At 34.3% G+C, this 12,027-nt stretch overlaps 1 protein-coding gene across 1 annotated transcript; it reads right to left on the bottom strand.

Annotated features, from left to right (window-relative positions):
- Positions 1 to 5,331: 5,331 nt before the first annotated feature.
- LOC148201264 (uncharacterized) lies at positions 5,332 to 11,946 on the bottom strand. The gene is made up of 6 exons (XM_088114321.1): positions 11,387 to 11,946; positions 11,194 to 11,292; positions 10,411 to 10,588; positions 6,984 to 7,081; positions 6,239 to 6,300; positions 5,332 to 5,941 (listed from the first exon to the last, which is right to left on the bottom strand). The coding sequence occupies exons 1-6, from the start codon at positions 11,840 to 11,842 to the stop codon at positions 5,821 to 5,823; spliced, it is 1,014 nt and encodes a 337-aa protein (XP_087970447.1). The 5' UTR covers positions 11,843 to 11,946; the 3' UTR covers positions 5,332 to 5,820.
- Between the last annotated feature and the right edge of the window lie 81 nt (positions 11,947 to 12,027).

Here is a 12,027-nt window from a genome sequence, read left to right as displayed (position 1 = left end):
ACACACACGCAGTGCACGTGAATACACACATGCAGACAAGCGCGTACAGAGAAAGACACGCACCCACACGCGCAAGCACACGCGCATATGCAAAAAGACACACACGCAGGCAGGCAAGTGCGCATACAGAAAGACACGCACACATGCAATAACTATTTCTTGTTACAAATTATTAAAAATTATTACAAATTCTCAACAATGTTTTGTTTAAAGAACTTTTAAATAATTTGTCTCCCTTTATCAAGTAATTGTTGTTTTATACATTTTCAATAGTTTTCAGCTTCTTCAATGAATTTTCATTATTTTTTTATGAATTTGACTTACAATTATAAACAATAGAGCCTAGGATTTTACTTATAATTATAAAATTCAATCTCAGTTTCTTAAATTTATAAATTCATATTCTAATTTTGATGATTTACTATAAACATAAAAAAGTTACTTAAAAGTTAACTGAGAATTGATATTTCCCACTAAAATTATTGATATAATTATTATTAGTTTTCTTATGAATATTTTTAGTGTCTATGTTTGGAAAGTTTAAATTTAATATATTGTTAAGAAAAACCAAGAATCATGATCAGGTATAAGAAGTATTTATCAAGTAAATTAATATCTAAATAGTTTAAAATGAACTAGAAGATTTATAATAATAATAATAATAATAATAATTATAATAATATTAATACTAATAACAATAATAATAATAATAAATTTAAAATATAATATTTGGATACAAATTTATTTGTTTTAAATAATAAAATTCACACAAAAATTGATTAGTGATGTGTAGTAAAATAATATTGGGTTAAATATGTTTTTAGTCCCTAAACTATTGGTCGTTTCTGGTTTTCGTCCCTCTTTCAAAGTAAGGTACAATTTGGTCCTCATTCTTTTCGAAACGTTCGTTTTAGTCCTCGGAATTTTGGTTTTAGTCCTCATTTGTTGCTAAATGAGGACCAAATTTTTAAACAGTGTTTAGTTTTCGAGGACTAAAACGAACGTTTCGAAAAGAATAAGGACCAAATTGTACCTTACTTTGAAAGAGGGACGAAAACCAGAAACGGCCAATAGTTTAGGGACTAAAAACATATTTAACCCAACAATATTTTTATATGATTAAAATTTAGTATTAAACTTTTAAGTTATATATTTTATTAAAATGAAATATATATGCAAATATTGTTGTTAAAGTAAAATGTAAACATATTGTGCAATCCTATAAAAAATAATTATAACAAGAAGTTGACATTAAAGTTTTAAATAAAAACACATGTCCTAATAATCACCCCTTTCATAGTCAAGACTTATGCTTGAACGATTTGATAGACCACAACTTCTCCTTTGAGATTTACTAAACTTGTAGTTATTCTGGTGTTTAAACTGAGTCTAAACCACTACTTCTCTAACCACTCCCCCATATACTTCTTTTACTTCCCACTCTCAGTAGGAACTATCTAATTAGAAACTATTTGACTTTGGTTCTACTTCAAACACCAAAGTAATAGTGAACTCCACCACTCTTAGGTGACAATTATAGTACCTACTTTAGAACACAAATAAAAACTCTTCCACAACTAAGATCATATGTGCCTAATTTTTACTTTTCTTTGTCCGACTACTCTGATTCTTATGACACTTTGCCCTCAGTTTTCAACTTAATCCATACTTGATGCACAACAACCAACTCATGAGATTGGCAAACAAGGAACGTCTTTTAAAGACCAAAATCTACAAGAATGAGACTGGCAAACAATCAAGCCATCCTTAAGATTATGCTTGAAACTTGCAAAGGAAACCATTCATATAGATTTTGAATTTCAATTCTTTGATCACCATGAGACATGTCACATATTCAAGCAATCTTCACTTGGCCAACACTGTAGCAAAACTACCAACTTAACTCCAACTCCCTCTTGTAGGAAACCATGACCATTTAGCATATTGGTGACCCTAAGTGATATATAACCCCAAATGAAACCAAAACTTTAGTACAAGCACAAAATTTGTAACTTGTATCTTTGAATTAAAGAATATGTGGTAACTGCTTCATCACTAGTTATAGCCACCCTTTCAGCTACTCAAAAATTTTCTTCTCCTTTCCTTCTACAGTGCTCTAAAATCATTAGCATTGTATTTCCTTACAAATCAAACTTATTGATTTGCTTCTTCTTCTGGTACTTGAAATCCTCCACCTTAACCTAAGATCAAACCTTCCCCATGTGAACCATTTTTCTTGAAACATCTTTTCTATTATTGACTTTAATGCTATCACTTACTAAAAAGATCCAACCATATCCTTGTGATCTTTGAACTTATTATAAAACCATTATGATACTTCATTGTTATCAAAGACTATGTTTCCCTAGCTTAGAAAACATTACCCTGCCTAACTGATCTTCAAGTTGTACTTCATCTTATTCTCCTTTTCTAAAAAATTGATCCCCTTTGTTCGCTTGCGGGTTCTTATACCCTTTTTAGTTTTAACCTCAAAACTTCCATCACTTTCCACCTTCAGGCCACAAACATTGCTAAGAAGTTGTTACTGAACTCCAACATCATTCCCCATCCTTTGAAATCCAAACCTCAAATTTTCTAACTCCTAAAGTTCAACACACTACTCCATATTTTCGAGGCCAAAACTTGTCTCTAAGGCCTTATCCAAAACTCATTGAAAGACCCAAGGAAAATAAAATATCTGAAAAGGTAGTGGGCGTGGATGTTATTAATTAAAATAAGAAAAGATAAGTAATGCAAAACTGAAGAGTAAAATACTTGGTTAGTGCTCCTTGTTATGAGTTGGAGGTCATTGGTTTATTTCTTACTGTGCATAAGACATACTTAATTTCTTTTATTTATTTATATAATATGAACGTGTATGTGTGATATTGTTTGTAATGTTTGGTGCGCATGTGTATGACAAGATAATTGTGATAATTTGTTTGTTTTGGTGTGTTTGTTTAGAGCTTAGGGATGGTATGTTCGATCCTTGGCTAGAGCAAATTATTTTTTTTGGGTTTGGCCTTTTTGGTGAAAGAGAAGAGATGGGAATAAATTCGTTGTATCAAGTCACAAGCACGGGAAATAAAAGTTAATTAGAGAATTAACGTGATTATTTAACGTAGGATGTTCTTAGGATTTGTGATCAATAATCCAACATGCAAAATAAGGCAAAAAAGGAAAAAAATTAAAATGAAATATTTAATTAAGGATCAATCAGAGTTAAAATATATTTTATTTTGATTTTATTTTACAATAATAGTCTTTAACAGAGGCTTGAGGGATAAACCTAGACACTCTGAAATTAGGGTTAGATGTGTCTTCTATTTAAGATAGGTTAAGATAGAAACCTTACACAGCGAGAAAAAGAGGCAAAAATGTGAGTGTGCTATGAGGGAAAAAAAAGGTTCATATTGAAGGATTGTGAGAGCTCGTGGGTGCACTAGAAGGGCGTCTTCTGATCAAGGATAGGAATTAGTGAAATGGGAGCTATCCTTTTTATTTGTTTTCCTTTTTTTTCTTGTTATATGTCGTGTTTATGTTGTGATTGAGTTGTTCTGTACTATGGTTTCTTAATGGCCTTTCAATTCAATGAATACATACATGGAAACTTCACAAAACGTTTGCGTGTACGATTATAGTGATATATATTTTTTCAATTCTTAAAGTTATGATTTGTTGCATGTGAATAAATTTTCTTGGATATATAAATTACTACATGATGTATGACTGTTGTAAGTATTTTGGATATACTTATTGATTCTGTGTAGAACAATGTTAGCAATATTTGTGTTTTGGTGTTTTGTAAAGGTTTAAAATGTGGTGAATTTTCATAAGGAAGTAGTGTATAAGTGTTAGTTAATCACAAATGCAAGTTTGTCATGTTGTTTGAATTTATTTTGGATTTCTTTCACTAAGTTGAAACAATGATGTTATAAGTGTGAACCATGTTGTTTTGTATGTTATCGTGTTGTGTTTTGGTATGTTGTCATACTGCTTTTGGTATATTCCTATGTTGGGTTAGTTGGTCGACCTAGGTTGATCTTGGTCAGGTTGTGTTGTTTGGCCGAATCGTGTTTTTTGTTGGTTAGGCTAGGTTGGTGTTGGTCGGGCTGGGTTGTCTGTTGTCCAAGAAAAGCTCATACTCATGCAAGAACACAAACGTTGAGAAAATACTTACAAGCCTTATAAAGTCATAAGCTTACTTTTGTAAGAAGAGAGAAAATTCTTCAAGGTCTATTAGATTGAGTTGTATTGTAAACACATCTTCTCTGTGAGATTTATCGTCTAAGAGTTGTAAACAATATGATTGATTGTACATTCTGAAGAGAATTCAAACACTTGATTATTAACTCAATTGAGTTAAATGCCTACTAGGCAGCGTAACAGGAGTTACCAAGATTGTCTAGTGGAAACCAGGAGCGAGTGAAACTCAACTAGGTAACGTATCATGTAGATACCATAATTTTTAATGGAAACCAGGAGTGATTTAAACTCAACTAGTCAGCATAACAGGTGTTACCAAGATTGACTAGGGTTACCAAGAGTGATTTAGAATACTGAACTAGTCAGCGTAACAAGTGTTACCAAGATTGACTATGTATAACCAGGAGTGGTGCTAATACTCAATTCCCAACACTGGAGCACTTACCGAGAAAACCAGTTTCCAACACTTGGAATATATCTCATTTAAAATTTTATTTCAACTAGTAACTTGTTGAACAACTAAATAACATTAAAATCCTATGTGTACTCTTTCCTTACCCTGTCTTTTATCCCTTAGAAAGGTTTTGGCTGGGAAGGTTTTAATGAGGCACCTCATTCAATAAAACAAGGGTTTATTCGCACAAGTCTTCTTTAAACTGTTTTATAGGAAATCAAGTTTCTTACCAGCTACCACGTTGGTCCTGACCAAACTTTCTTGTAATTCCCTACCGACTACCTTGTCAGTCCTAGTTGAACCTACCATGCAATCCCCTACCAACTACCTTGTCGGTCCTGGTTGAACCTCTCATGCAATTCAGTGTAGACTACATTGTCAATCCTAGTTGAACCATAGTTCTCTGTCGATTACCTTATTGGTCCTTGTTGGACCTTCCATATAGTTTCTTACCGACTACCTTGTTGGTCATGATTAAACCTTTTATATAAGGTAGTCAATCCGAATACAACCTTAACGACACATGCATTTCAAAGTAATAAAAAAGTACTTCTTTAAGATTTTAATTTTAAGGTCTGGATCTCCTTTACCACAAGGCTATTTCCCGCCCATTCATGAAAGTTTAGAAAGTTAAAGAAAGACTACTCCATTGAGAATAACATCCATAACCATCCAAGGAATAATAGCTCAGCCATATCACATTATATAAGACGGTTCCATGTCCAACGAAGAGGTGACTGATCAAAGAAAGCGGTGCCCAACCACACCATTTGAAACTGAAATCAAGACACGAAATTGGCTCTTTGTGCGTCGAAGTGTGATACTAAAGGAACATATATGATTCTATATCTATACCCGAATATATCTCTATAAGAATTTTGTTAGCCAATTTCTTGAGAGCCAGTCTAAAACATCAATGCCGCTAAGACTGGCCTATAAGAGTTATAAGTTATGACAAAAATATCATGCAAATGATATATCTTGGAAGTATGTAAGCAGTTGCACTGAAAAGTACAAAAAGTAGAGTCCAAAGGAATGACAATCACTGCATTTCCTTAGATTTTATCTTTTGGATGGAGGCCGATGATGTTGTACCATTAATTTTCAGCATCAAGTATTCTTTAGCCATTTCTAATGGTAAACACTGCAATATGATTGCACTAAGAGGCCTCGACGTCGTCACTAGCATCCTCTGAATCTGAACCATCAACCATCTTCTCAAGTGCATCAAGACTCCCAGCTTCAGAGACCGTGTGGATTCTGAGTTTGTCAGCATCTTCACTGAGAAAGGAAAACAAAGCATTCTCCCTTAGCATGTACAATGATTTGTCATTACTTCCTATGTTCTTATTTTGATGACAGAGACAGTTTGTTCATAAAATAGAAAAAAAAAAACATGTTCAAATGGATTTCTAGCATGCTTCTACACATCCTAGTCATCTGAACTCTTTGATGTTTTGCATAAGAATGCTGATAGAGTTATCAAGTTTGTCAATAAAATTCAAGTGAAAGAGCGGTAAGAAGTAAGATTCTAAATATTGATTGAAACAATCATAAAAGCAAGCATATAGAGCATACTCTGTAACACCGAAGATTTCCTTTACAACCAAGGAGCTATCTCTTGAACAAAACTCTGGCAGCTGGAAACAGATTAGTAGGAGAAAATTTTAATCAAGTCATACATTAAACTCATAACAGACATAATTACTAGTATGGTCATTCAATGCCTTTTAAATGCACAAGGCTATCCACATATGGGACTTGGGTATGATAGATGCAGCCTTGCTCCCACCAGTGTAGAGGCTGTTTCCAAGACTTTTAACCCATGGCTCCAAGGAAACAATCCTACGGTGAACCAAGACTCAGTCTCGGGAGCCTTTTCATTAAAAAATTGATTGACAAAAAGTGTTTTCAAAGTCACAAGGCAACAGACTTACCATTGTGCCAAGATTGACCCTGCCACGGGCCTTTTTACATTAAAAAATTGAAAAATATAATATCAAACTTTCGGAACAGTAAGCAATTACTTACTCCAATTTTAAGCTAATACACACCCAAGAATAACAGATTTCTTTCTGAAACCATAATTAAACTACGTGCAACGTTTTAAGAATTTCCCTAACACATTTTAAATTACAAAACAAAAAAATAATTTTTCCTGTAAAAATACGACACTTAATTTCAGTGTCGTGGTTTCCAAATATTTGTTCAAGAAATCCTAGAAACAACAATGGTACCAAAGACATTTAAAAGTGCTTATTTTATGCTAGATAAACAAATAGACAAACAGAATTTCTATCAAATTGATAGTGTGGTCACTTACCTCGGACAGATAGAAGACCTTTCCAAAAAGGGCCTGGACAGCTATTTTTCTCTTGAAACCCTTTTCAGTATAACCTGACTTATCCATCACAATAGGGCCTAAAAATAAATCAAATGTAATTGCAGTCAGCGAATAAAAATAATGGGGTCCCGAATTTAAACAGATTTACGTAATTACATTCGTAAGGCAATATATTTCTCAGAATAAATGAAAAAAAAAATTGAAGGGGAGACAGAGATCAGTTCTCTACTCTCTTATAGTCAATACCTGATCTTTCTATCTCTCAAGTTACTATTATTTAAAAGCATGTTAGGCTCAAAATAGCTGCTGTCTTAAACACAGCACTTTATAAAAGTTTTGCAACTTCACAATAAGTGCAGCTATTTCAAATTTGAACTCTGATTCATGCTTCAAGAATTAGAGAATAAATATATATGAAAAGATCATGCAGAAATATACGATGCTAAAGCGAACAAATTACCACAAATATTGGTAAACTAAGGCAAGCTGCAAGGTACTGGCAAAGTAAAGTAAGGAGGAAGAAAGAAAAAGAATGCAAGAGGATCTGCATTACTGCTCTGAGACTTTCTAAGAAGGATTTCCTCCAGTGGAAAGAATGAGATACAACTGTGGGAAATTAAAAAGCCCTATCTCTTGAGCAAACTCTCCAACTATCAAAACTGATGCTCTTTCTAATTGGTTATCCCTCTCTATTGTAACTATCCCCCTTTTCCATATTCTTTATTCAGCTAATCACTGCAGCGTCAGAGGTCTCTAATTTGGCCCATGTAGACCTTCTACGGTATAGAATTTATTAATTGGGGACAGAACAATACACCCCTTCAAAATATTTACTTTGTCCTCAGTGTGAAAGACTGGGAATTGCTTCTGATGACATCGAACAATTATCAAGAATCCTCACAAGTGGGCAGATCACACCAATGAACGAGGACTTCTACTTTCCTGAAGGACAATGATGAGCAACTGGGACAGATTCAAGGGTGACTCGTAATTCCAAGTCATCTATCAAAGATAAAGGAAGAGGTTTGAACCACAGTGGAAGGGGCAACAACTCTCTTTAATAATGATACTGGGAAACCTGGGTGAACAGAATTCACACTATTCGAAGGAAGCAGCTATTATTGGCAAGTTGCTGCATTTTTCCTTTTAGATTTGATAAGGACCATAGTATGGTACACCCAACTTCTCAAACTTTTTACTCATCAAGTTTTTTATTAAGGGTATAATTTGGTCTATCTTCAACACATATAGACTTTGATACTATCTTAGAAAATAAACTTTTAACATAACTATACAAAATTGGCTTGTAAAATGAAATTTGCCCCCACTTATATACTATAACTTGATCATATTTTTAGCCAATGTGGGCTATTGAACACAATGTCCTCATGTTAGAGAATGGACATCTCAAGTATAGGATTAGATATTTGTGGGTGGTTCGATAGTGACATGATAGTGAATGACATGATAAACTCAACAACCTTTGTTAGAATAAGCTTTATGGCATCTTAGAAAATGGTTTTCAACCTAACTCAACATCACAAAATCAGCTTGTAAAGTAAGATCTTCATCCACTTGTATACTATAATTTGGTCATATCACTCCCCATAGTCTAATGGATCATATAGATGTCATGTCACTCATGCTTGCATGGTCAAGTGCGATATGTCTTTGGAATTGGGATAGCTCATTTTAAGGTAGGAATTGTTAATCCCCAAGTGCTCTAGATAGTTTAGAAGAAATAATGTTGGATTGAACATAAGCCAATCAATACCCATATGGATCCAAATGTCAAGTTGCTACCATATCAAAGGGAGTCTTTCTAGATTCGGGAAGATATGGAAGGTTAGTTGGAAACCTAAATTACTTGACCATAATGAGACCAGACATTTCATTTGTAGCAAGTGTTGTTATTTAGTTACTGAATTCTCCCTAAGATTGTCATTGATATTTGGTAGCAAGAATTCCAAGATACATAAAAGTAATTCTAGGAGAGTTCCAGCATACAGAAACAGTGACCATCAGAACCTCGGGCAAGTTGCCCAGCTGGTAGAAATCCATACCAAGATCTAGACCAAGTGCAGAGATTGAGTATCAAGCTATGATTCTCACTTCATTTGAGCTCATATGGCACAAACAACTTCTCCAAGAGTAGAGTTCCGGTAAAATACAAGCTATAACTCTAATTTGTAATAACCAGGAAATCTTGCATATTGGATCCAATTTAGTCTTCAACAGAAAACCAAGCATATTAAGATTGATTGTTATTTTAACAATGAGAAGGTAATGTTTGAGGAATTGCTAGCTTATTTGATTGCTGCAATAAACAATTAACAAATGATTTCAAGAAGTCTCTATACGGAGCAAGGATAACTAACACATTTGGAAAGCATGGTACATACAATTATAAGAGGTTCAACTTGAGGGAGAACGTTGAAATATGACGTAAATTTGGTTGGCTTTAGTATTTGATTTTGATTTTATTTGTATTAATAATGATAGAGTTATTCCCTATTTTCTTGTATGATCTTATGACAATCTCTGCAAGGCTTACTCCTTTAGAAGATAGTTAGTTGAAAGAAAGAAACCATGAAAGTCATCAATATGTAACCATACACTCTTTTATGTAATTACAATAGCCAATAACAAGATAAAAGGGCATTTAGATAGTGTCTGTGGAAGGAAAAGATAAAATGGCATCTGCAACTCCGTAGGTTGTTTAGAGTCCTGTCCATATTTTTTGCACAAGTACATTCTCTTACTCCATAGCCATCCAGTTATTTACTACTAAAAACTATTCCATTACTTAAGATTAAAAAGAGAGAAATATATTCTGGAGGGCTTGAAAGACCCTTCTTATGATCTTCTATTTATAATGGAAAATCTTATACAAGAGAGCATGGAAGATCAAAGATCTGTACTAAACACCTAGGTACAGCTGATAGATGTTTCTAACACACTACTCCCTACTTAGACTTAATGATTACTCTATAACACTTAGATTTAATAATTACATCTAATAATTACTTCTAACACCATTTACAACATACAAGAATTATTGTCAATGACAAATTTATACTTCAATTCAATGAAAAATAAGCCAAAGAAAAATTAAAATAACAAAATAAATTTGCCTCTGTTATTACGTGGCCACCTGTATATTAGGCCGCCTTTCAATTAACATCAACTATGGCAAGAAGCCTAGAAGGAAATTACGACAATTTAGAGTACTTGACACCATATACTGGGATACTAACCCCTTGTGAATATACATAACAAAGAGAAAAATAAATTGTTTGACAGTTTATGAGAATTTGATTACTTTTCCTAGATCTTATCCAAAACAAACAACCATTTACCAAGGGTGATCAACTAAACATCTAGCCCAATGTTAAAAATACATTACCTTTGTCTCGCACAATTCGTCGTGAAATTTCATTCAGAATCTCTGCAACGTGAGAATCACTTAGCATAGAAGCTCTTCTAAGCTGAATTAAATCAGCTACCATGTCAGGATTGAATGCTTTCTCATTTAGAGAATAGCGGATATACTTGCGCAAAATTTCTTCCAAACCAAAACCTGTCTGCATGTGATATACAGCTGTTAATTAAAATCATATGACATATATGCACAAGCACGCAAAAGTTGTCAGGGCAAGTAAAAAGAAACTATTTTTTCCCATGACATTTTCCCCGGCAAGCAAATGGAAGGCAAGGAAATATTTCCTGACCAAGACTGATTAAGATCCTTCACATTGAAAAACTCCAAACAATTTCACCTTGGCATGTATCATGCTTAGGAATGACACAAGCACCAATAATTTATTTTTTCTAAGGTCATACAAGAAAAATTAGTTAGTCTGTGAAGTATCAAGAATATTATCAGGATAAATTAAAAGTTGTCATTATTTTACATTACAAGAACAGCATTTTTGGTCAACCAGAAGGATCATTGTTCACATTAATTTTGTAAACTAAAATATAATATCAACTTGTGCAAATCACAAAAGAGGAAAAAGATAATGTTTGCTTACATAAAAATCCAAAGTTAACCATATGCAGAATCACAAAAAAAAGGCAAATTAATCCAATGATTTCAACCAGAGTTATTAATATGAAATCCACTGTATGAAATGGTGAAATTGAAGGAGTAAAAGTGACTGTAGAAGATAAGAATGATGCACCACACCTTGTTCTGAATTTGGACGAGAGCTTCGTGCGTAATTTGGTGTCTTCCGTTTTGAAATAAATCATCCAACGACTTGCACAAGGTGGCGTTTTTACTGACCTGGAAATGAAGGGAAACATAAAAAAGTTAGTATAAGGTGCAAAGGTGAGACAGAAAAAACGTTGGATTGGAGGGAATAAAGAGTATGAGAGACCAGTCTGCGGCGTTTTGCTTTGGGAGAAGAGAACTTTTTGACGGTCTTAACGAAAGCAATGACGAAAGTGAGAGTAGCGTAAGCGAGAGGAACAGCGAGAATCCAAGGGAGGGAGGTGGGACCCACTCTGGGTCCGGGAATGGCTTGGGTAACGGAGCCGGTGAACTCGACGAGGTCCAAAGCCTTCTCCTGAATCCAGGGAAGCTCCTCCTCCACTTCCACTTCCACTTCCTTCTCTTTCTCTTGGTTCTTGATGGAATTGGAAGTAGCGTTGTTGTTTGAATTTGGAGTTGCTGAGCACGTTGCGGAGGTTGAAGAAAGCGAAAACGGTGGGTGTCGTGGAGTGAGAACAGTGGGAAATGCCCAAGCTGTGCATGTTGTTAAGTGAAAAGGGATTGCGGAGTTTTTTCTGGGAGGGAGAAACCGAGAAGCAATGGAACAAGAAGTAAAAGCCATTGTAGCAAAACTCAATCCTCGTTTTCTGTTTTGCCTTCGGCTACTAGGTTGTTTCCCCTCTGTTGGAGCTGCCCCACTTAGGCTGCTCTCTTTAGGTTTAATTCTATTTTCCGCATTTTATTTGTTAACTTAGCCTCATTCCTCCGTTGTCTACTTTTAAATTATAACTAAATTAGAGTAGGACA

The sequence above is a fragment of the Vigna umbellata genome, chromosome 4, assembly GCF_029865625.1.
Source record: "Vigna umbellata cultivar VRB3 chromosome 4, Vumbellata_1.0, whole genome shotgun sequence".
NCBI lineage: Eukaryota > Viridiplantae > Streptophyta > Magnoliopsida > Fabales > Fabaceae > Vigna > Vigna umbellata.
This window is presented reverse-complemented; position numbering and strand designations above follow the sequence as displayed.